Genomic DNA, 23695 nt, shown 5'->3' with positions numbered 1-23695 from the left:
GACAAAGTATTGAAATGTACCATCCACATTTAGTAGGTGTAAACAGTGAATGAATCCATATGGAATGAATCCCACTCCTGACCTAGCCTCGCGTAGCCAGGCTTACTGCTCCTGACCTGAGCAGCCTGGCACATAGCAGACAGTAGATGGCGGTGTGTACCTTCTAAAGAGCCTAGTCTGGCTGTCTGGCTGGTTGTTGGTTGGCTGGCTCCTGGAGGCGTGAAAGGAAACACAGTCAGTTGGAGCTACATTAGCTCAATGCTACCTGCTGCCTTGGTGAAGTCATGGCAGTGAGCACCAAAATGCTTCTGCAGTCTGTCCGGCCGTGGCTGCTTCGTTGCAGGGGTGTCGCCGTGTCCAACGCAAGACCTTACTATGCGGACAGTGTGGCCAGACTGGGCTCACAGCCTGACACCCAGTCTTCAGAGTACCAGGTGGGAATTACAAGTCTGACACACCGCAGCTAACGTTGATTTAGCTAAATGTACTCGTTCTGCTGAAAAGTTCTACGTTTACGTTTAATACGTGACGTTACCGTATGTTTACATGCCCCAGACAGAGGCTGCTGTACGTTCTCTGGTGATAATTGACTTTGTGTTGTCTGTTGTGTATCGTATCGCACTACCAGGTTTTGTAGTGTACAATACAGAAACAAGCGAGCTTTCTAATGGAGGTCAAAACCTTGAGCTGCATTGCTAGATGCATGGCCAAGGTCTGCATCACATCACAACACAAAAAACATCAACCTCATATGCGCGTGTAACCATGAATTTAGTGTAACAATAACAATGTTGGCAATATAGTTCTAAGTCTTAATTGTATAACATAAACAAGCGGATTCAGTTTGATAGGTGGGAAGAACTGGGCACTATAGGGATATCTGGGCACAGTGGGCAGTGGGCACCTCGATGTAAAAGGCCCTGAATGTATTTGGGTCCCCATCCAGATAGATAGATAGATAGATAGATACCTTTATTATCCCAAGGGGGAAATTCAGTAATCAATCCAGAATCAATGGGGGTAAATTTACTATAGCCTAATCATTATTTTGTTGTAGGAATGCGACAAATGCAAAACAATATTATTGAACTCAAGTCTGATCCATGGCATGACTAATAGATAGAAAACGTTTTTTGGAGGGTGAACTAGGCTACTCCTTTAATTTTATCCTTCAACTTCTATTTTATGCCCCAAAGTAACTTAAATACAGGTTTGGTAGCATCATATAGAAATAATTATACCTTAAAGGAGTAGTTAACCCCCAAAATTACTTTTCTTATAATGTTTTTTTGTATTTGTTGCATTCCTAAGACAATCATTTGATTACAATACATTTACGGTTACCGCCAATATTTCGCCCTCCCTGAATGTTAGACTAGACTAGAGTGTTCAGTTTGACAGGTGGATACTCCAATGAGAGACAAAAGCCTTTCTTGAATAAGGTGTTTTTATTAAGGTTCCTCTGAAGTGTATGTGGATGTATGGAGCTGTTTATGCACAGCCACTAAATGAAAGAGCTACTGTAGTTACAAGAGAAAAGAACAGTCTAGGAGTCTGTCTGTGGTGTAACTCCCAGTAATGTCGCATGATGGCACTATGGCTCTCTTGATTTGTGTCTGCTTTGGGAGAGACTTGCCCAAATGCAGTTTATTACATCCCACAAATGTTGAAGTTGTTTAATAAATGTTTGTGTGTGTCAGTGTGTACTGTATACCACCAGAACTTAAATCCTTTACAGCCTTGGGTCAGAGAGTGTCCTATTCCCTCATTTTGAATAAAAGAAAGATAATCATCTTAATATAATAAAAGGGATCTATTACAATACATACTGCCTTCAGTGCCTTAGTTTGGCAACTGAATATCCCATCTTCCATCAATAACAGTCGTATTTATCTATACATAAGTAAACTATCCAAGCATTGATTTGAAAGTTCCAATGTCATAAATCAGCTAGTAACAGTAACTAGCATTAGAGTTGTCGTTCGTATAGCAGACATCTCTCATTCTTTTAGATGCATACCCACAATCGTGGTAGATGGAAGCTCTGTGGTACTTGAGAGCACGAGCATAAACAAGCATAAAGTGGTCAATGACAGGTTGAAGTATATTGAACGATTGTTGTAGATGTTTTCAGATAAATGTACTGTTATTGTTTAATGAGGAGAACTGTGAAAGGAGATGGGCTCACCCTGTAGTGGGTGAAACTGATTAGGTAAATTGTATGGGAAATAAAGCTAAATATGTCTCTACTTCATAAGCTGTACACTTTGTAGGCAAGCGACCACCATGGAGGCTTGGTTGCCAACATGCTAGCTAGATCATGTTGCATAGTCACATTGGCAATGGCATCCAATCCTATGTTTTCCTTTGATATCTTAAAGCTGCAATCCATTCAACTTTCTTTTGTGAATAACCAGTCTGTATGTTAGAGCAGTGGTTCTGAAAGTGGGGTCCGGGAACCCCCAGGGGTCCTTGAGGGACTTCTAGGGGGTCCACAGGTAAATGATAGTTGGGAACCAAATGGACCCTTATGGGTCTGTAACTCAGAGAGTGTACAAATGGAACCACTTTGTTTCCTTTGCACACTCAGAGATGGAAAATTAGAAATGCCATTACATGGGTAAAAAAAGTAAAATAATAAAAATAATTGAATACTCTTCCTTTTCCAGGAAAATTATGAGCGAATGCAAGTTCTGGTTGATGAACTGAAAAGCCGAACGGAGAAGGTTAGATTGGGTGAGTATTGACTGACATGGTGGGTAGCACATTGAAGAAGGTGTAAAACCCTCTTGCATTTAGTATTCAATACAGTAGGCAGTAGCCTAATAGTCGAGAGAAGTGATTCCGATTTTCAAGTCCAGCATGTTGCTTGTCGAAATTCATGGATTAACCAAAGTAAGTCAATGAAACAGGACCTCCCAATCTCTTAGTTACCCCTTCCAATACTGTGCTGTTTGTTACTGGTCAACTCCCCGTTGTGAAACGGGGTTCTTAATGATCTAAAACTAACAAAATAATTAACTAGAAAAGTTTATCTGCTTGTTCATGGCAATAAACAAGAATGTGTTAAAATGAAGAAAACCCCTGTCAGGAAGTCATGGCACATACTGTGTACCATGTGCATTTATTTATTTGTTTGTATTACTACAGGTGGTGGAGAAAAAGCCAGGAAACTTCATACCTCTCGTGGAAAGCTCTTGCCGAGAGAACGCATTGACAGACTTCTGGATCCAGGGTACTGTAATTCACATCCTCACTTCATTATAAACAAATATGATGTTTTCCTTTTTTCACAGCAGCAAGAGTATAAATGTGGTGGCATACAGTAGTTTGATGTTATTTATTTTAGATTGATACAGTACTAAATTTAAAGACATATGGCTAAATGGAAGAGCTATTGCCAAAAGAAAAACACCTCCAGTGGTCAGGTTCTAGGGGTGTAATTCCCTGTAAGTGTCACTTGATGGCAGAGCTTGAGTTCTCTTGATTGATACTACTTGGGGCAATGGAAGTTGGGCACAATGCCTTCTCTTATGAACATAAGCTGCTTTTTAAATGCTGAATATTATGCTGGTATATTGTGCATACTGGCAACTGGCTCACGTTTACCATTTTCTTTCATAGATTTGATCCCGACACCCTTTCCAATGTTGAAATGTTCTAAATCTTTGGCTGAAAAGTATACTTTTAGTTCACATGGTAATTTGACTATTATTATGCCGCAACTTATTATCTTTCTTTTCTTTTCTTCAGGACCCCTTTTTTGGAATTCTCCCAATTTGCTGCATATGAGTTGTATGGAAAAGAGGAAGTACCAGCAGGGGGTATAATTACTGGAATCGGGCGAGTTTCAGGGTGAGTATTATGGTAATTTTTCCATTATTCCATCCACCCTCAAAGAAGTGAAAGTAAAGACCTGACTTGGATAGTGAGTTCCAAAATGTTCTTTAAACTTTTTCAGTTCGAAAATTCACATGCCACATTGTTTATAAAATTGGACTGGTTTATACTTTATAGTAGGGTGTTGTTGCACTTGAACCAATGAAAGTCTACGAGTTGATGGGATGGATGTGAAAGCCACTCTGAAGGGTGAAAGTGCAGAGGTCCCCCATGAGTCTTTAAGAATTGCTATCTTGATGACATCATCCCGGAGATCTGAAACCTTGCTTTGATGAAGAACCAAAAAAACAAACATGATGATATGTATATGATATGATTGCGACCGTAGGTCGCACTTACTACAGAAAGCTGCTCGAGGTGTCCGTCCGTCCGTCCGTCCGTCACACACGTCACACGTCACACTTTTGCCCTGCTCATATCTCCGCAACCGTTGCCCCGATCCATGCCAGATTTTGCACACACACTCCTTACCTGCCAAACTACAACCGGAGCTACAACGGAGCTCCAGGGACCCCCAGCTCCCTCGGGGACCCCCAAGTGTAAAAAATGAGCACATGTGCAAAAATTACCAAATGACCACCCCAACGGGGCTGCTCACGGGGCATTCCTGGGGACCACCCACTCCTGGTGCTCCAGAACGGATGCAAAAGTGGTGGCGCCCCCAGTGGAGGACCCCCTGCCACTGCAGCTCACATAAAATGCCGTAACTCGGGCTAGGAGCGACCGGGAGAGCCGGGGCCGGTACCTATTCGTCCGCCTTGGCGGCGCGGAGACCCCACCCCTCATTTCTCACATGGCCCTCTAGCGCCACCATGAGGCCGATTCAGATTTTGCCCTAAAATCACGAAAATCACTACACAGTATGTCTACACTCATGTCATCAACATGGATCAGGAAGATTTTGGAAAAACACATTTTTGCTCTATTTGTGGAGATAAGTGACCTACGGTTGCTTATCTCCCGATTAGGGAGTCTTACTGGTATATGTACTGTACCGGAGTGGAGACAGTCTGCCAGTGGTGGTCTTGAGCTAAATGCCAAGAAAGATGAGGTTATTGATTGATTGAAGACTTTATTAGAAGTTTGCATAGAAAAAGGTACAATTTCATGACGGTACAGTTCACTGGTACAAGGTCAACTAAAAGGAGATCCTAGGAAAGCGCTTGGCTTATTTACACTGGAAACCATTGAAGTATCTCGTATAACATTGAATGACAGACGTATAGAACACATTACTATGCAGTTGATATAAAAAAAGTTAATACAAATAAAATAAACAGTGCAAACAAATATATACAGTAGGTAAATACAAAGAGGGGTCAGGGGAGGCTGGGCTAGGTTTGTTATTGCCAGTTGCGAATGGCTGCCACCTAAGTGGTTTTTCAGGACAATTTTAAAGGATGCTAGGGAACCACACTCCTTTAAGGCCTTCGGTAGGGCGTTCCATATTTTGGTTGTATAGCAGAAGAACGAGTTTGACCCTTTGTTTGAGTTGACTTTGGGTTGAACGTGATCTCAAACAAAGGGTCAAACTCGTTCTTCTGCTATACAACCAAAATGTGGAACGCCCTACCTTATCACTTGCGACTTCTTTCCGAACTATATTCTATTCTAACGATAATTTAGACACTGTGCTGAAAGAATCAAGTATCCAATATCTGGGCTCATGGGCCAACTCGTCAGAGCATATGCACTTTACACCTGGTATTAACTTGGGTGTTGAGATTGTATCCTAATAAAACATATTCATATGCTATGCAAATGTTAAAGAGCTCAAGATTAATTGAAGATGGAAGCTAATCTGAATATCTCTGACAATATACAATACAACCGACATAAACTTGTATTTAGCTGCATTAGTAGATTTGTATTTATTTATTTATTTATGCTGCTTTGCATTTGAACCAGAGACTGGCCAAACTAAAGCACAGTAACATTGAAATGTTTTTAACAAAAGTGTAGTATTGTAAGTTAGACTGTAAATCTACAGTAAGATAAGACAATCCAGCCAGCTCTGCTGCTGGTTCAGCAGTGTCGTGGACAGAAACAAGGGCATGTTTGTGTATGATAGATGGATTGGGTTTCTTGTTTTCAGGAATTATTCTTCATGTGCAACCGGTCTCTTTAAGTTTTACATCACCATCCACCTTTCTTTTACAGGGTAGAATGTGTCATTGTCGCAAATGATGCCACAGTTAAAGGGGGAACATACTATCCAGTTACTGTGAAGAAACACCTTCGTGCACAAGAAATAGCCCAACAAAACCACATACCATGCATATACTTGGGTGAGTTATTCACATTCTTCTGAGGGATGAGAGAAGAATGAACAAATCGTTGTTAATACCGGACTGAAATGGTGTGATGACATTTATAGATGTTTTGCTGTGTATCTTCAAAGTCCAGCCTAGTTTCCTAGCAGAAAGATCAAAAAGATCTTAGAATGGTAATGGATGAACAAGCTTTTAATTACAGTTTGATCAGCCATCCTGTTTGACCTAACTGCCCAGCTCCTCTGTTTAGATTTTGGAGGTAAAATGTCAAAGAAAAAACATAAAAGAGACGATGAGTCATGAATGTTACGTAGAAACCACTCCAGAAACTTGGGTAGACATGGACCAATAGATTTTCTCACTGCCATGGTTATTGCAATCTCCTCTGGGAAATATTAAGTTGTTCCAAAATCTAAGGGCATCTGGTGGTTCTAGCATTTTGTTCTCTAGTATCAACCAAAATGCCCTGCCCAAGGGTATCAGCACTTCAGCAGCACATAGCAGTTTGAAAAGCCAAAAGAACAGGTTGGGACCAGGTGTACAGTAATTTGACAGGTTTTCAAAAATGTTCCTCCTGACTCCTTTAGTGGATTCCGGTGGGGCAAACCTACCCAGACAGGCAGATGTGTTTCCAGACAGAGAACATTTTGGAAGGATTTTCTACAACCAGGCAAGACTCTCATCAGAGGGGATAGCACAGGTAAAATGGAAAATCTTTTTGGCACACTAACAATTAGGGCTGTCATGATATGCCTAAACCACGATTCGATTCTAAGGACACGATTCGATCCAATTCGACTTTCAATACAATATGATATGCATTTCTTTTCTTTTTTTTTTACCACCTTTTACCAGCACTGAGAGCTATATGACTATTAATTTAGGCTATTGTCTTCGTTTATAAAGAAAAACTCTCAATAAGTCACTTTTATTTGAATAAGAAATAAAAATGAGAACAAAATGTTTAGTTAAACAATATAAACTTTGGGTTTTATGCCCTAACAACTGACATTTTCATGCACAGAAGTGAATCGCGATACGGGTTGTGATTTCGATTCACTGAATCGAACGTCAATTTCAGTACGATCGGAATCAAGACAGCCCTACTAACAATGTTAGGGGTGAATGTGACCAGAATTTATGAACATACACGGTAAAAAATTATTTAATTATGATGTAACCAAGTTCCAAGGTCCATTTGCTTACACTTATATATTCTATGAGTTACAAATGGATGAATTAACAGTGACTGTTCTACTGGCTCGACCATCTACTGATCAACAGGACGTTCTTATTGTTTTAAGCTCAACGAAAACCTCTATATCCCCTGCAATTGCTTTCTCTTTGTCCTCACTGCTTTAGATAGCGGTTGTGATGGGTTCCTGTACTGCAGGAGGGGCATATGTTCCAGCCATGGCAGATGAGAGCATCATCGTGAGGAAACAAGGGACTATTTTCCTCGGAGGACCGCCCTTGGTAGGATTCATATATAAATGACAAGTGTGCTATGGTTGGTTGAAACGTGTCTCCATCTGTTTGAGTATTATTGCGACCGTTAGGTCGCAAGTTACTATGAAAAGCTCCACGGGCTGGCTGTCTGTCTGTCTGTCTGTCAGTCAGTCACATCATGTCACGTCACGTCACATCATGTCACACTTTTGCCCCTACTCTTCTCTCTGCCACTGTTGGCCCTATCAATGCCAAACTTTGCACACACACTCCTTAGATGGCAAATCACAACCTCCCCCCCTGATTTCTCACATGGCCCTCTTCTAGCGCCACCATCAGGCCGCTTTTTGCTAAACACATTTTTGGACACTGCTCCTACAGATTTTGGCCTAAAATCACACAAAGCGGTACACAGTATCTCTAAAGTCATGTAATCAACATGGATCTGTCCCATTTCCCATATTCCCTCCTGATTGGCTACGACTGCCTTCTAAAGTTTGTGTATGCGAAGTGACGGTCACTTATCTCCCGATTAGGGAGTCTTACTGGTTTATTGTTTGTGACAGGTCAAAGCTGCTACTGGTGAGGAGGTGTCTGCCGAGGACCTGGGTGGTGCAGACCTTCACTGCAAGTATGCAATAATACTGTAGCCTTCTTCCCATCTCATGTCACTTTTACTTCTTTTGTTTCACACAAACAAGACTAACGCTGCATTCAAAGTTTCAAACTAGCAGTGACAAAGCAAAATCCTCTCAGGACCTTGAAGGTGCACAGGCAATTCCGTTGCAATCCAACCAGTAGTTTTGTTGGGACCGTAGGTCACATTTACTATCAAACCCTGCACAAAGTGTCAGTCTGTCTGTCAGTCTGTCTGTCACACCTCACACGTCACACTTTTTCCCTGCTTATATCTCCGCAACCGTTGCCCCCATCATGCCAAATTTTGCACACACGTTCCTTGGCTGCCAAACTACAACCTCCAAGGACCCCCGGAGCTCCAGGGACCCCCAGGTCCCTGGGGGACCCCCAGATGTAAAAAATGACCAAATGTGCAAACATGACCAAATGACCACCCCAACGGGGCTGCTCACGGGGAATTCCCGGGGACCACCGACTCCTGGTGCTCCAGAACGGATGCAAAAGTGGTGGCGCCCCCAGTGGAGGACACATGGCCCTCTTCTAGCGCCACAATGAGGCCGATTCTTGCAAAAACACATTTTTGGACACTGCTCCTACAATTTTCGCCCTAAAATCACGCAAATCGGTACACAGTATGTCTACACTCATCCCATCAACATGAATCTGTCCCATATAGCGCCACCTCCAGGCCGATTTTTAAAAACACATTTTTGGACACTGCTCCTACAGATTTTGCCCTAAAATCACAAAAATCACTACACAGTATGTCTACACTCATGTCATCAACATGGATCAGGAAGATTTTGGCAAAACACATTTTTGCCCTATTTGTGGAGATAAGTGACCTACGGTCGCTTATCTCCCGATTAGGGAGCCTTACTGGTGTACAAGTGTTGGACAGACAAACAAGACTGCCATGATCATTAAAGCCTGTCACTCGTGAGAGTAAAATGAGTTCATACTGTACAGCTCCCGCTGTGAACAAAGCCAAGCACTATAATTTTATTTCCTTCAACGTTTTCAGGCCAAGGACCCCTTAGCTGAGAGAGAGATGAAGCAGGGACCCCCACAACCTTATCATAGATTCCATATAGTTTCATTGTTTGACAACGCTTGTAGATCTGCTATTTTTGGCTACAGTTCTGGAGGCTAGTGTTCAAGTGGTTAATATAAAAAAGGAGAAAACTTTCTACCACTCAAAGATTTGGAGGACCCCCTGTTGAAGACCCATGCCTTAGTGAAACACATTTATTCCTGTGTCATGTAGCTATTTAATCAGAAATGGATGTGTTATTTTGCAGAAAGTCTGGTGTGACAGACCACTATGCCTTGGATGATAACCATGCCCTCCATTTGGCAAGAAAAGCAGTGCGAAACCTGAACTACAAGAAGAATATTGAGGCAAGTCTAACGATAGCCCTAAATGTGTTTTATTTGCTTTCTATTGCACATCAAGTTATGCACAGTAACACTGACATCTTAATGTTGACATATACAAGGTCACTGTTCCAGACATATTGCTCAAAACAAATAAAATGCCTGATAGTAGCTCATTCTGACTCGACTACGGAAAAATGTCATTGCACTTTAGAATGTCATTGCACTTTTTTGATAAGATAGTTATATTGGAATACGGAAATATATTGTGTGATCTATTATTGTTATTGTAACAGGAAGCGGATAATTATTTATGGCTATGATTAATGAATGGTGAAACTACTGATTGACCTACTGAGTTTCACTTAATTGCATTAATAATCTGGCAAATGGCACCAGCATTGGCAGGGTGGTTTGAGCTAGTGAACATGCCTGGGAAATGTCCTTCAGTTGAAACTTTTCTTGATTTAGTATTTGTGCTGTATACTGTATTTCAGGTTACCACAGAACCTACAGAACCTCCTCTCTATCCGTCAGATGAGCTCTATGGCATAGTTGGAGATAACTTGAAACGCAACTTTGATGTCAGAGAGGTATTGACCAAGATTTCGTTTTATTCTTTTAATTTTTTACACAAACCTACGTCTCCTGTTTTGTTTTACTTGGGATGTGTTTAATTTAGTCATTTGGTGATTTTCTTTTTCCCCCTTTTTTGCAGGTCATTGCCAGAATTGTGGACGGCAGTAAATTTGACGAGTTCAAGGCTTTTTACGGCGATACACTGGTCACAGGTGTGGGAATGCTTTACTTGTTGTAATGGTTTGTCTGTATGTCTGTCCCCTCAAAGGTACACCAATAGCAGCAACAGAACCACATCTGGCCATAAACAAATGCAAGAACAGTTGTTCATAGTTAATAACCAATGCATGTACAAGCATACATTGTTCTTCGGAAGCAGTTTTGTGCTGACAATCAGCCAATTTGTAAATGCATGGACAATGTTATCCTCAGTTGTCTTGCGTAGTGCAGTTTCACCACTGAATACCTTGTTGTGATTTTTGTCTCTGCCTGGCCAAAGGCAAGGCCGGAGAATGCGGAGGTATTGTTTTAGCAAGCGTGTCTGTCTGTGTGTGTCCATGGCTAATCTCACAAACTACTGAACAATCAGCAACACATTTCTTATGAACAGTTGGCCAAGGACCTCAATCCTTGAAAGTGTGCCAAATCGGCCTCATGGAGATGCTTGAACCGTAGGCAATGCAATTTAATGCGGATTGTAGTTTTAACTGTGCAGACGCACAATTAACCACTTAATTCCTCCAGCGTCTCCTGGGGACCTATCCTTGGCCTCCTCCTTTTTGCCTTCCTTGGCCTCCTCCTTTTTTCCTTCTACACCAAATCTCTTCACGGAAAATAGCAGATCTACAAGCATCACAATGCACCACAACAGCTTAAAGTGATAGTTCACCTATTTTTGACATAAAGCTGTGTGAAATACTTGCCATTAAAACAGTGGTTAAAAATGTATTAATTGATTACCAGAGTCCCGTGGTCAGAGTTCTGGTCAGTTTTAGATGAATATTAAGTAGTTCCAATGGGGTGGGGGCCATTTGGGGTGGCCCAATCATTGAAAATAGATTAATCCACAAAACTAGCGTCATTTGTATTGTTGGCCTATTTCTACCATATAGAGCGAGGTTTCGTTCTGATCAGCTGACTGCAAAGCACCTTGTTTTGGGGAAATACGTTGCAGCGGCGTAGTGATACTGGACACAAAAAATAGTACCATGTGACAGAGGGGTCAAAGTTGAACGAAAGTTGGTCTATTTGGTAGAAATAGGTCAACAATACAAATGACGCTAGTTTTGTGGATTCATCTATTTTTAATGATTGGGCCATGAGCCCCTGCCAAATCACCGGAACTACTTTATATTCATCTAAAACTGACCAGAACTCTGACCACGGGACTCTGGTAATGGATTAATACATTTGTAACCACTATTTTAATGGCAAGTATTTCACACAGCTTCATGTCAAAAATAGGTGAACTATCACTTTAATGTAGATGTGTTATGTGTTATTTTTTGCAGAATGTTCGCCTACTTTTGCTGAACATTCACCTCTTGAAGATACGCTAGGGTTCATGTGGTTAAAACCTTTGGACATCTGCTGTATTTTGTGTCTGTGTTCAGGTTTTTCAAGAATATTTGGATACCCTGTGGGAATCATTGGCAACAACGGAGTCTTGTTTTCAGAGTCTGCAAAAAAGGTAAAGCATCAAAGTACTCTTTGTATCTGCAGGTAGCTGAAACAGTCCTTTGTGGAATAGTATATGCCCATGCTATTGTTTTTGAAAATGGTTATTTTGTCAGATGTACTCGGTATACTGTGGAGATAGCTGGTTGGATGGGGAACTGATGTCTAGACATGGTGCTTTCAGCGACGTGTTCATAGAAAACCTCAACGCTATAGAAGAAAACTAACTGAATATACTGTACACTGAATACTTTCTTAGTTTTAGTCTGTCATTTTGGCAAAACAACAACCGTAAGCAGACATTGATATAGGGTATTGAGACTTACTGTAGGTGTCTAGCTACATGACACTGCTTTCAAAAAAGGTATTATAATAGCTATTGGCTATTCTATCTTCTTAAATCTTACCCCTGACAAACCTGAAACCGACTGAGGACTTAGAAAAGTGCTATGAATCTGAGGTTTTTGGAACAATTTGTAAAATGTTCAAAGGCTTACATATTTTTGAACGGTGGGGGACTTCTCAAGATGATGTCGAGGTCATGAACGGGTTTGAAAAGTTTGACAATTGACGAAGCTGCTGTCTTTTTACTGGCTAATTTGTGTTATTTAGTTTTTGATTCATGAATGCATTTTCAGTCATTTGATTTGATTTATTTATTAGATCCCCATTAGCTTACTGTACAGTCACAGCAGCTACTCTTCCTGGGGTCTTAAAAACATGTTATCATCGACATCAGCATCATTTTTTACATATAATCCATTCATACAAGACAACAACATAATACAAAAAGACTTAACCCATCTAATACATTTGATAGCTCCACAGTACCAATTCAACATACTCCATGTAACAAGGGATATATAGCTTTTTTTTTTTTTTTTTAATTACATCACTTCTTGTGTGAACAAATACAATTTAAGTTTTTTCTTGAAACTCACAGTATTACTTTCATAAATCAAAAAAAATGGTAATGAATTCCATGCCACCATTGCTCTGAAATGCACTGTTCTTTGTTTAACATTTGTACTACATGATGGTAACAGATACCGACCCTCCGATGACTGTCTAGTGAAATAGTGATGAGTATCTGAAAACAATGTTAGATTATTGTAAATTATTTCTGGTTTTTTGGTAATGATAATGTTTTTAACAAAACACAGTAACGAATAATGCAACCTTCCTTTTACACTTAACCAAGCCAAGTCATTATTCATGGTACTTACTCGTGTTCTATATGGGCATTGAAGCACTATACGAGCTGCTTTGTTTTGGGCGACCTGTAATCTTTGCAAATTAGTTTCTGTTGTGTTGGACCAAATCATTGAGCAATAATCTAATTGTGATAACACTAATGCTTGTATCAATTGTTTAGTTAAGTATCTTGGCATGTATCTCCTACAATGCTTTATAGCACCCATACCTCTGCCCATTCTTTTTACCATTTGATCAATTTGATTATTCCAAGACAATTTGTTATCTACCGTAATACCTAATAACTTTACTTCATTTACTTGCTCAATTTCTGTATCTCCCATAGTTAAATGTAACGTTGGTAGAGATTTTAATGAGTGACTAGAACCTAATACTATACATTTTGTCTTCTCTTTATTCAATACTAATTTGTTTAGTCTCATCCAGTTTTCTATTAATATTAGTTCATCTCTTAAAATTCTTTCAAGTTCACTAGAAGTATTTGATGCTGTATACACAGTAGAGTCGTCTGCGTACATGGCAACGGTGGCATGATTCAAAATTAAAGGCAAGTCATTTAAAAAAATAGAAAATAAAAGCGGTCCTAAAGAACTTCCTTGAGGAACTCCACAACTAACTGGCATCAACCCAGAATAACTTCCATTAAAATATACAGTATATTTCCTGTCTATGAGATAACTTTTAACCCATTCCTCAGCAGATGTTTCAAAACCATAACAACTTAGTTTATTCAATAACAACCTGTGATCCAGAACATCAAACGCTGCACTTAGATCTAACAATACAGCACCCACTATTCTTTTATTATCTATTTCTGTCATCCAGTCATCAGCCATCTGAGTTAATGCCGTAGTTGTTGAGTGTCCTTTTCTGTATGCATGCTGATAAACCGTATTTAAATCATTTTCAGAAAAATACCCTTGAATTTGCTCATACACAATTCTCTCCATTATTTTACTCAAAGCTGGTAATAGACTTATTGGTCGACTATTTTTTCCTGAGAAAGGTTCTGTACTGTTCTTTGTCAATGGTATAATCTTAGCTATTTTCCATTCTGTAGGACATATGCCTTTATTTAAACTCAGATTCATGATGTAAGCAATAGGCATAGCAATCAGATCAGCTACAGGTTTCAACAACTTGATTTCCAAATTGTCTACACCTGAGGGTTTCTCTGGACTCATTCTCAACAATTTCTCAATGATATCACAACTAACATTATCAAAAACAAACTTACACGATTTATTCCTCATTATTTTATCAGTTATTAATTCACTCGAAAGTTCATTCTTGTCTGTAACCACCATCTCATCCCGAAATTTCTTAATTTTATTATTAAAATAATCCCCTAAGTAGTTAGCAATATCTAATGGTTTTGTGAAAAAAAGTCCATCAGCTTCCAAAAAAGATGGAGTTTGGTTTACTTTCCTCCCCATTAGTTCATTAAGTGTATTCCATATTTTTCTGCTATCTAATTTAGCGTCCTCAATTCTGTTCTTGTAATAATTCATTTTTTTGGTCTTGTTCAATTTAGTCACATAATTCCTTAATTTCCGATATGAATCCCATTGTAGTGGATCATGTGATCTGATTGCTTCTGCCTTAGCTTGATTTCTTTGAGTCATGTATTGCCTGAGTTCTTGGTCCAGCCATGGAGATGTAACATTTCTTACAGTTCTCTTTTTTATAGGTGCCTGTTTATCAATGATTGACATTAACAGATTATTAAAAACACTTAATGCATTATTTGGATCTTCTTCCTGTAGGACTGTTGACCAATCAATGTTTTTTACCTCCTCATAATAATTGTCTTCGTTAAAATATTTAAACATCCTCTTTAGAATAATCTTTTGACCAGATTTTGGCACTTTGGTCTTCCTTCCAATTGCCACTATATTATGGTCGCTACAGCCTACAGGAACTGATATTGCTTTCGAGCACATCTCAGCCATATTTGTAAAAATGAGGTCAATGCAAGTTGATGATTTTGAACCATCAGCTTTGCAGCATATTCTCGTTGGCCTTGTGACGACTTGTGTCAAATTACAAATATCTGTACAAGAAAGCAATTTACTTCTGAGTGTACAGGACTTTATATTCCAGTCAATATTTATATCGCCCAAGAAATAAATGTCATTATCTAAGTCACACACCCTATCTAACATTTCACACATTTGATCCAAATACATTATTGTAGCATCTGGTGGCCTGTAACAGCACCCTATGAGTACTGGTTTTAAATGAGGCAGTTGAACTTGTAACCAGATTACTTCCACTCCCAAAACTGTTAAATCATCTCTGATTCTTACTGGTATATGACTTTGAACATAAATTGCTACTCCTCCACCATTTTCATTCCTGTCTTTTCTATAAATAGTATGCCCTTCTACGTTTAATAACGAACTGCTAATTGTTGCACCTAGCTTTGTTTCTGAAATTGCCATTATATGCAGATTATATGCAGTCATCAGTCTGTTCTCTTTGTACTCTAAGTAAGTAGCCTAGTGGTTCCCGAGCCATGTGGCCCAGCACTGTATAAAGACTTAATTTAAAGGTTAGTTAGTTCAGTACTATTAAATGGCCACTGACATTACACTTCAGGTACTTACAGTAACAATTTACAAAGTAAGACACTGAATTGAAAATACTCAAACAATGCCTAGCATTTTATGCAAGCCATCAAATTGTTGGTGGTTCTAACTTCCCACGAGATAACAGATAAAACTATTATGATCCCATTAGAGAGCAAAATAGAATCATTTTTCAACATGTGGCATTTACAAACTTGCAAACAATACGTTGATGTATCAAGCGGCGACAAATGTTTGCACCTATTGCTTATATTTGGCAAAGGGATGCATTCAATCCTATTAACTATAGGGGGCCTTTCCAGGTAGCTGTCAGAATAATGAATACACCTGAGTAATTGAGTGCTACAAAGTATATCGAAAGTAGATCTACTGTGCACAGACAATTGTGCTTGTTTCTTAAGGACTAAGGATTCTGTTATGGGTTGGGTGCATTTTCTTGGCATGGTTTAAGACCACTCATCCCTTTAAGAGGGCCCTTTAAGGTAAATACTGTACCAATCAATACAAAGCCATTCTGAGTAATCACCTTGTTCTATATACTGATGGGAGTGTTTCTTTTGGAGGATAAAGGGCCTCCCATTCACTTAGCACACATGGTCAATAAATTGTCTGTTACGCTCGATGCGTTGAAGGCATTTGATCGTCTGGAATGGTCTTACCTGTGGGCTGTACTAGATAAAATGGGATTTGGTGCTTCATTCATACATTTTGTTAAAGTACTTTATTCTAATCCGTCAGCGATGGTCCTAACCGGTAAGATCTGTTCGCCGCTATTCACGATTGGCAGATCTTCGAGGCAGGGTTGTCCCCTTAGTCCTCTCCTTTTCGCACTTTCACTCGAACCCTTGGCTCAGACAGTGCGTCAGTCTGCAGATATTACTCCTGTTTCGATTAACAACACACAGCATCGCATTTCCCTATATGCTGACGATATTCTACTGTTCATTGAGAATGCACCACAGTCAATTACTCATGTCCTTCAAATCTTTGATCAGTTCAGTTCCATTTCCGGCTACAAAATTAATTGGACGAAGTCAGCCCTTCTACCTCTAAATGATCAGATGAGATCTGCTATCCTGCCGCCCATAATCCCAGTAGTAAGCCAATTCAAATATCTTGGCATAGATATTTTCCCCTCTCTTCAGGCTATTGTTAAGAACAACTATGGTGACACTCTAAATAAGATTTGTCTTGATTTAGATAGATGGTCATCTTTGCCCAACTCTCTCCAAGCTCGAGTTTCAATCATAAAGATGAATGTTCTTCCTAGGGTTAACTTTGTAAGCTCTATGCTCCCTTTGCCACCACCGCCGCAATACTGGAATAAGCTTCACTCTTCGATATCTAAGTTTGTGTGGAAAGGGAAACGCCCTCGTCTTAAACTTTCTCTATTACAGCGTGCTAGAGATGATGGCGGCCTTTCATTGCCCAACTTTAAATTTTATTATTGGGCCTTCACGCTCCGCCCCCTTTTAAATTGGTTTAACCCAGCAAATAAGGTTTCTTGGAGAGAGCTTGAGGAGAGTTTAGTGCAGCCTGTTGAATTGAGAGATCTTATCTATTCAAACATAACTACACATCAATGCAAAGTTCGCTTTGGACCTATCATTTCTCATTTAGTGGCAGTATGGAGAGCAGCTGAAAAGATGTGTAAGATTGATTGTAAATGGAACTTATTTTCCCCAGTGTTCAATAATCAAAGACTTTTAATCGAGGATCGCCCCATTCGCTTTCCAAGGTGGAGGGCTAAGGGGATTCGTACATTAGGGGACTTATTTGATAGAAATGGTTTACGACCTTTTCGAGATTTGTGTGACATCTTCAATCTGCCTGGAAATACCCTTTTTTTCTACTTCCAACTGAGATTGTCCATGAGGACCTATGGGGTCCCATGGCAAGCTCCCCTTAGATTGCACCCCTTCCATGAGTTTATCTGTGATGGTAACAGAACAAGAGGTTTGGTTTCCACCCTCTATGGTTTTTTATTAGACTGTAGTTATGGGCCCCTATCTGTTGATACTGTTTGGAGGAATGATGTACCAAATTTGGACCCTGACTTTTGTTGGGACACAGTGTGGTCTAACATTAGGCTATCTTCTAGAAATCCAGACCATCAACAAATTCATTTAAATTTTGTTCATCGGACTTATTTAACTCCCCGCAGACTATGTGCTATGAGGATTTTGAATAATCCCAACTGCACTCTCTGCGCCTCAAATAGTATTGGTACCTTCCTTCACATGGTTTGGGAATGCCCAAATGTGTCGTCATTCTGGAATATGGTTGCCTCAAAACTTTCAACTATTTTTAGTATTAATATCATATCTTCTCCTTCTTTATTTTTATTAAATGACGTCTCACAGTTGCAACTAAACAATATACGCAAGCGCATCTTCTTTGCTGGATTAACGGCGGCGAAGAAGATGGTAGCTACGCGGTGGAAACCTCCTCATACGTTAACGTTTCGCCAGTGGGCCTTAACCTTTCTAGATATAGTATATTTAGAGCAGTCGATAGCAAGGTTACACGGAGCAAAAGAAGAAAACATTAATATGTGGTCGGACATTGCAGATAAGCTTAAGGCTATGATTCAAGAAATCACTATATAGTGGTAACAGCCTAGCACAGGCATGCACTATTGTACATTCCGTGTTGGTCCGGGGAAAGGGGGTGGGTGGGTTTTCTTTTCCTTTTCTTGTTTTGCTATTGTTTGTGTTTGTCTGTTAATTGCATTTTTCTTTTGATTAATGTTTTACTTTTTCTTGTTCTATTCATATGTATGTCTCTAATTTTATGTTATGGAAAATAAAAATAATTGATAACAAAAAAAAAATAAATTGTCTGTTAAACATGACAAAGATGTTATTTATGTTGTGACTGTTTTACACAACTCACAGCCTATATAGCCTATATACAGTATATTCTCAAATAATGAATCCCCTCAGGGCTGGACCCAAGTCCCTCCTCTGAACAGACCTTTACGCATTTATGCAGTTAAAGGACGACTTTCCCATTATCAACCTACAGTATCTTCATATACTGTAAATGGTCCTCACTAATGCTCATTATTATATGGTACCTTTTTGTTGAGCGGTGGTAAACCGCTCCTAAGAGTGGCTGTGCGTGTGTCTGTAGCCTTTTTCCTCAGCGTTTTGCCATAGTAAAATGTGTGTACGTAGCATCATGTTTGTCTAGTGATGTCATATGTTGTATGTCTGTAGCCTTTTTCCTCAGCGTTTTGCCATAGCAAAACGTGTGTGTGTAGCATACCCTGTACATCCTAGACTCAAATCCTGGTCTGAAGATGTTATCCAAGCACGACCACCACTCACTTCACATTGGGTGTGATTTTTTCCCTACTCTCTGTGTTTGAGATGAGAGCTGTGGACAGTTTAGAAACCTGCCTATCTGTGACATCTTCGTTGGGCAGGTGAAGTCGTCCTTTGTAGTTGCATACTTGCATTATGTGGACGTCATATGTGACTCACCTATGACTTATTCACTTAAACCCTATATACTACTGGAGAAATCGGTCTATATCCCTCCCTTCCCCCCTCCTCTTTGCCCTCTACACCAAATATCTTTGCCAGAAATGACGGATGCTCACAACGTTGTGAACTTGTAGACCTGCTATTTCCGTCGAATGTTCACTCTAGAATAGGAACACTTAACATCTTAACTAAGAATCATACCCATTGACTACAACTCAATCACTCGACATTAATGCTGACTACAGTATGTGCAGTCTGCTGACTAAGTGCAGCTTTATATGGGAAGTCGGTTATCGAATGCAATTCAAACATGACTTCTATAACTCCACAGTGATGTTTAGCCAACATTGACTCGGATATATTATGATAAGTTTGGTCAAGAGACCCCCCCCCTCCCCCCAATTAGGGCAATATTAATTTCAGTTATAATTCTTTTGCAGGGGACACATTTCATTGAGTTGTGTTGTCAACGAAACATTCCACTGATCTTTCTCCAAAATATAACCGGTAAGTTGGGTCGGGAAGATTGGAATCCGTACTGCTTGTTACACAGAAATCTAATACTAATATTTTTGTCAATTGTCTCATTATCACTTTTGTTCTAACGTGGCTGCCTCCCACTCTGTATAATGAGGAGATTCAGGCAACATCGAGGATATTATTCATAATTCAAGAAGTTACAGAAGGGTGAAAACATCATATCAATATTTAAGCTTTTTTCGAGGACTTGAAGCGCCCGCACAAATCTTGTAATTCATATGGGTTTTTACTTAATGAATGCAAAGAGACAACCCCCTTCAGAACTCAATTTACATGATATTAATATTCTTAATGTCATTATATTTGCAGAGCAAAATAATGTGATTTGCAATTCTCCAGTTTCCTACTTTCCCCTTTTAACTATCCATTTTTTGCTTCACTTAGAAAGTTTATTATGATGTGCATAAAATTAAACCTATTACAGTGTCATGTGCCAGCATGGAATGTGTGCATATGCATTTACAGGTAACATTATATTTATTATATTGTGTGCTAAAAATGGCAGATCTATGAGCTCACAACGTGCCGCGCTGTGACACGCAAGCTTGTAGATCGGCTATTTTCAGTGTGCGACACCGGCACGCAACTAAATATAAATCACCTTTTAGGATTCATGGTGGGCCGGGAGTATGAAGCTGGAGGAATTGCTAAGGATGGAGCCAAGATGGTTACTGCAGTTGCTTGTGCCAATGTACCCAAGTTTACTGTGCTCATTGGAGGGTCATACGGTGCGGGAAACTACGGCATGTGTGGCAGAGCCTACAGGTACTAAAACTAAAATTTTATAAAGATTTACTTCATTAGCCACTAGTAACATTATTGTACTGTAATTGTCCTCTTGTTGTAAATGCTTGTTGCTCAGCTTCTCCTGTCTCCTTCTCAGTCCTAGATTCCTGTATATGTGGCCGAATTCCAGAATCTCTGTGATGGGAGGTGAACAGGCAGCCACTGTCCTCGCCACCGTCACTAAGGATAAGAGAGCACGCGAGGGGAAAGAGGTGACCATTTAATCTGAGTTTTTCCTCTGGTCCTTTTTTAGTTCATTCATTCATCCGCCTCTGCCAGGGTCTTTCATTGCTTTTACCTTATTTTGAAGACCCACGGAACGTATGACAATGTGTAAACATCCAATAATCTTTTCTTCTTCCACCCGGAAAAGAATAATTGTAACCGCGACGATCCATTCTCTAGTTATGGTCCGCTGAAAAAAGCTCCCTTTGACGAAAACACAATCTGGGAGAAGAAACATTTTTCTGAATTTGCTATCATTGGTCTGGGTGGACAAAAGAATTTCCGGACGACATCATCTCCTGATGGATCATGGGAAACCGAGTCCCTGCATCACTCCCGGATGCGGGAGATGGCAATGGCGGCCAATGTGTTAACATACATAGCACATTTCCTGTTGTACTTTACAGTATATCACAGTTAAACCCTATGAACTTATGTCGTTGACTGGGTTCCCCAAGGAGGAGGGAATATTGTCTCATCCTTTTTAGTAGGGCCAAGTACAGTTAATTTGTCTGTTGCAAATGCATACGTCTGTCTGTCTGTCTGGCTAACTACTGCTGAAGCCAAGCTGAGCATCCAAGTCAAGAGCTAGCTTGTACCTGTTAGTTCAAGAGCACAAGAGGCCTCATCCTGCAAGCTTGCATTACAGCCCTTCAATTGTCATTTCACAGCACATTAGCATGTGGCTGACTGAGCCAAACTCATCAACATAATAATGTTTGGCAACCTTGGCAATGTTCTTCTTTATCAATTTGTTCACAGTTCACAGCAGAGCAGGAGGCTGCCATGAAAGCGCCAATAGTGCAACGCTTTGAGGAGGAAGGCAGCCCGTACTATTCAAGTGCAAGGTACAGTAGGTTTGGTTATCACATACATTAGTTATGACTACTCGAAAATAATGAATTGTTTTTCAGGCAGCTGGTCACTTAAATATGGTATCAACAAACTGCCATGCAATTAGTCATATAACTTACACACTGACTGAGGCATAACATGGCATTTCATAAAGTAATCTTTCCTCATTTACAGACTTTGGGACGATGGCATCATTGATCCTGCTGATACGCGTCTGGTTTTAGGACTGAGCCTCAGCGCCGCTCTAAATGCACCAACGAAGAGGACACGCTTTGGAGTGTTCAGGATGTAACGCTCCAGTTGTTTTTATAAATGGCCCCAGGCGTTTTTCCCTTTCAACTGTTTTGATTTTGTTTTGACCTAAAGTAGTCCTAGCGGGGTGAGAAGTACCGTACCAACAGTCTAGACTAGTAAACACAGTTTGAGGCAGTGGAGTTGTACATCCTCAAATTTATAGTGTCTAATGTGGTCATGGGACATTTGAACTTTTCTCTTGTGCCTTATGTGTTTTCATTGTAAATGCAATACCTTCCACCTTTCTAAACCTTTGATTTGTGAATTGTGTTACTTTTTCCTAATGCTTGTGTACTCCGAGTGGTTAACAACATTAAAAGTATTTTGAACGGGACCATTGCTGAGATATACATGAATAACTTTGTATAAAGTAAACGCTTTGCTATTATGGTACCGGAACACTATATACAAAACAAATCACAAGGGGGTGCTATTTAGCTAATTGTTTTTGTCTATGGCTATATAATTGAAACATTTCAGTTGTTTATTTCCATAAATAAACACCCAAAGAAAAATGTATAAGAAATAACGCTGTACACAGAATTCAGAAATTATCTGTGTTCAGGGCATTTAACTAAATAATCCCACTTCAGACTTCTTTGTTCCTAACACCCTGGTGAGCTTATTGTTTCTCAAGATTAATTTGATTTGAACTCTGACACACCAAAAAAAACCTTTATCTCACCCCCAGAGAGTCACATGAGCCCTTTATACTTAAAATGGCAAAAAAACAGGTGATTCCTCAAGCTCACAATCACAACTTGTTCTGAGCTTGTACAGTAGGTCAGTTATGACGCGTCCAAAATGTGGACACCCGTTGAAAAGTGGTTAGATTGATGAGCTCATAGATGCTTCCTATAGGTACCAAAAGGGCCCTGAGCACAGTATCTGATGGTTGTGTAGTTGTACTGGTGGGTTTCTAAGGATGGCAAAGCTGATCAGTCCTTCCAGCATCCAGCCATCCAACATTTTGGTCCCAAACAAGATCTCAAAAACTACTGGCTGGATTACCATTGCATTGCTGTGCAATTTAGTGTTCCCCGATGGATTTAACCATACTGAATTTGACCATTTCCTCTAGCGTGGTCCTTAGGCAAAAACATCCACACTCTAAAAATCTAAATTTCCATGAAACTTGCTGAACCCATTCATAATCAAGTGAATTATCTCTATTTATTTTGGTGACCCCTATGGCCTTTCATGCAACACAGGTTTTCAAGTTATGATTGATGCATTAACCGGTCAGTCAGCACTTATTTAACCAGGCAGTCAAGATTTTGAACAAATTCTCATTTAGAACTGCGGGCCTTTTGAGGGAGGGGGGAAAGGGGCACACTGTTGACTGAACATTGCTCAAGGACTGTCTTTGATGTTTTTTCTTTTCTTTTTTGGGTCATTCCTTGTATTCGGTGCCATTTGTGTCCCCATGACATAATACAGTATATCTTATAAAATAAACAGAAATTACTAATTCCAAAAAGCTTATCCTAGACTGTTAAAGCTTCTCTACATTAGATTTTTTTTTTTTTTTATGTACTCAGGGTTCATTAAATACAGAATAATCACTTTGATTAGAGTAGAAGTAAGCTAAAATGCCATGTCCCCAATGGCTGATACCCGACTTCAGTAACAAATATAAGTAATACAATTATTCATTGTTTATTGTTCCCCGGGTTCTATGTTTACTGCCTACTTTAGGATTAGGGTTATTGTAATTGGGGAACATATTGTAGAACCCGAGGACCAGGTTCTTGTCAGGTTTCTGAATAGTAATCACCAGGTGCATGTTATGTTTGGTAATGGA

At 39.8% G+C, this 23695-nt stretch overlaps 1 protein-coding gene across 1 annotated transcript; it reads left to right on the top strand.

Annotated features, from left to right (window-relative positions):
- Window positions 1–208: 208 nt before the first annotated feature.
- Window positions 209–22225, top strand: mccc2 (methylcrotonyl-CoA carboxylase subunit 2). The gene is made up of 17 exons (XM_080738016.1): window positions 209–434; window positions 2670–2736; window positions 3151–3235; window positions 3754–3855; window positions 6061–6188; window positions 6761–6873; window positions 7536–7649; window positions 8189–8253; window positions 9563–9662; window positions 10136–10231; window positions 10357–10429; window positions 11831–11907; window positions 19632–19698; window positions 20340–20496; window positions 20615–20729; window positions 21505–21590; window positions 21772–22225. The coding sequence occupies exons 1-17, from the start codon at window positions 285–287 to the stop codon at window positions 21887–21889; spliced, it is 1713 nt and encodes a 570-aa protein (XP_080594142.1). The 5' UTR covers window positions 209–284; the 3' UTR covers window positions 21890–22225.
- Window positions 22226–23695: the final 1470 nt, after the last annotated feature.

Source organism: Nannobrachium achirus (assembly GCF_963921795.1).
Source record: "Nannobrachium achirus genome assembly, chromosome: 12".
NCBI classification, from domain to species: Eukaryota; Metazoa; Chordata; class Actinopteri; order Myctophiformes; family Myctophidae; genus Nannobrachium; species Nannobrachium achirus.
Note: the sequence above shows the minus strand (reverse complement) of the source record. Positions and strands in the feature narration are given on the sequence as shown.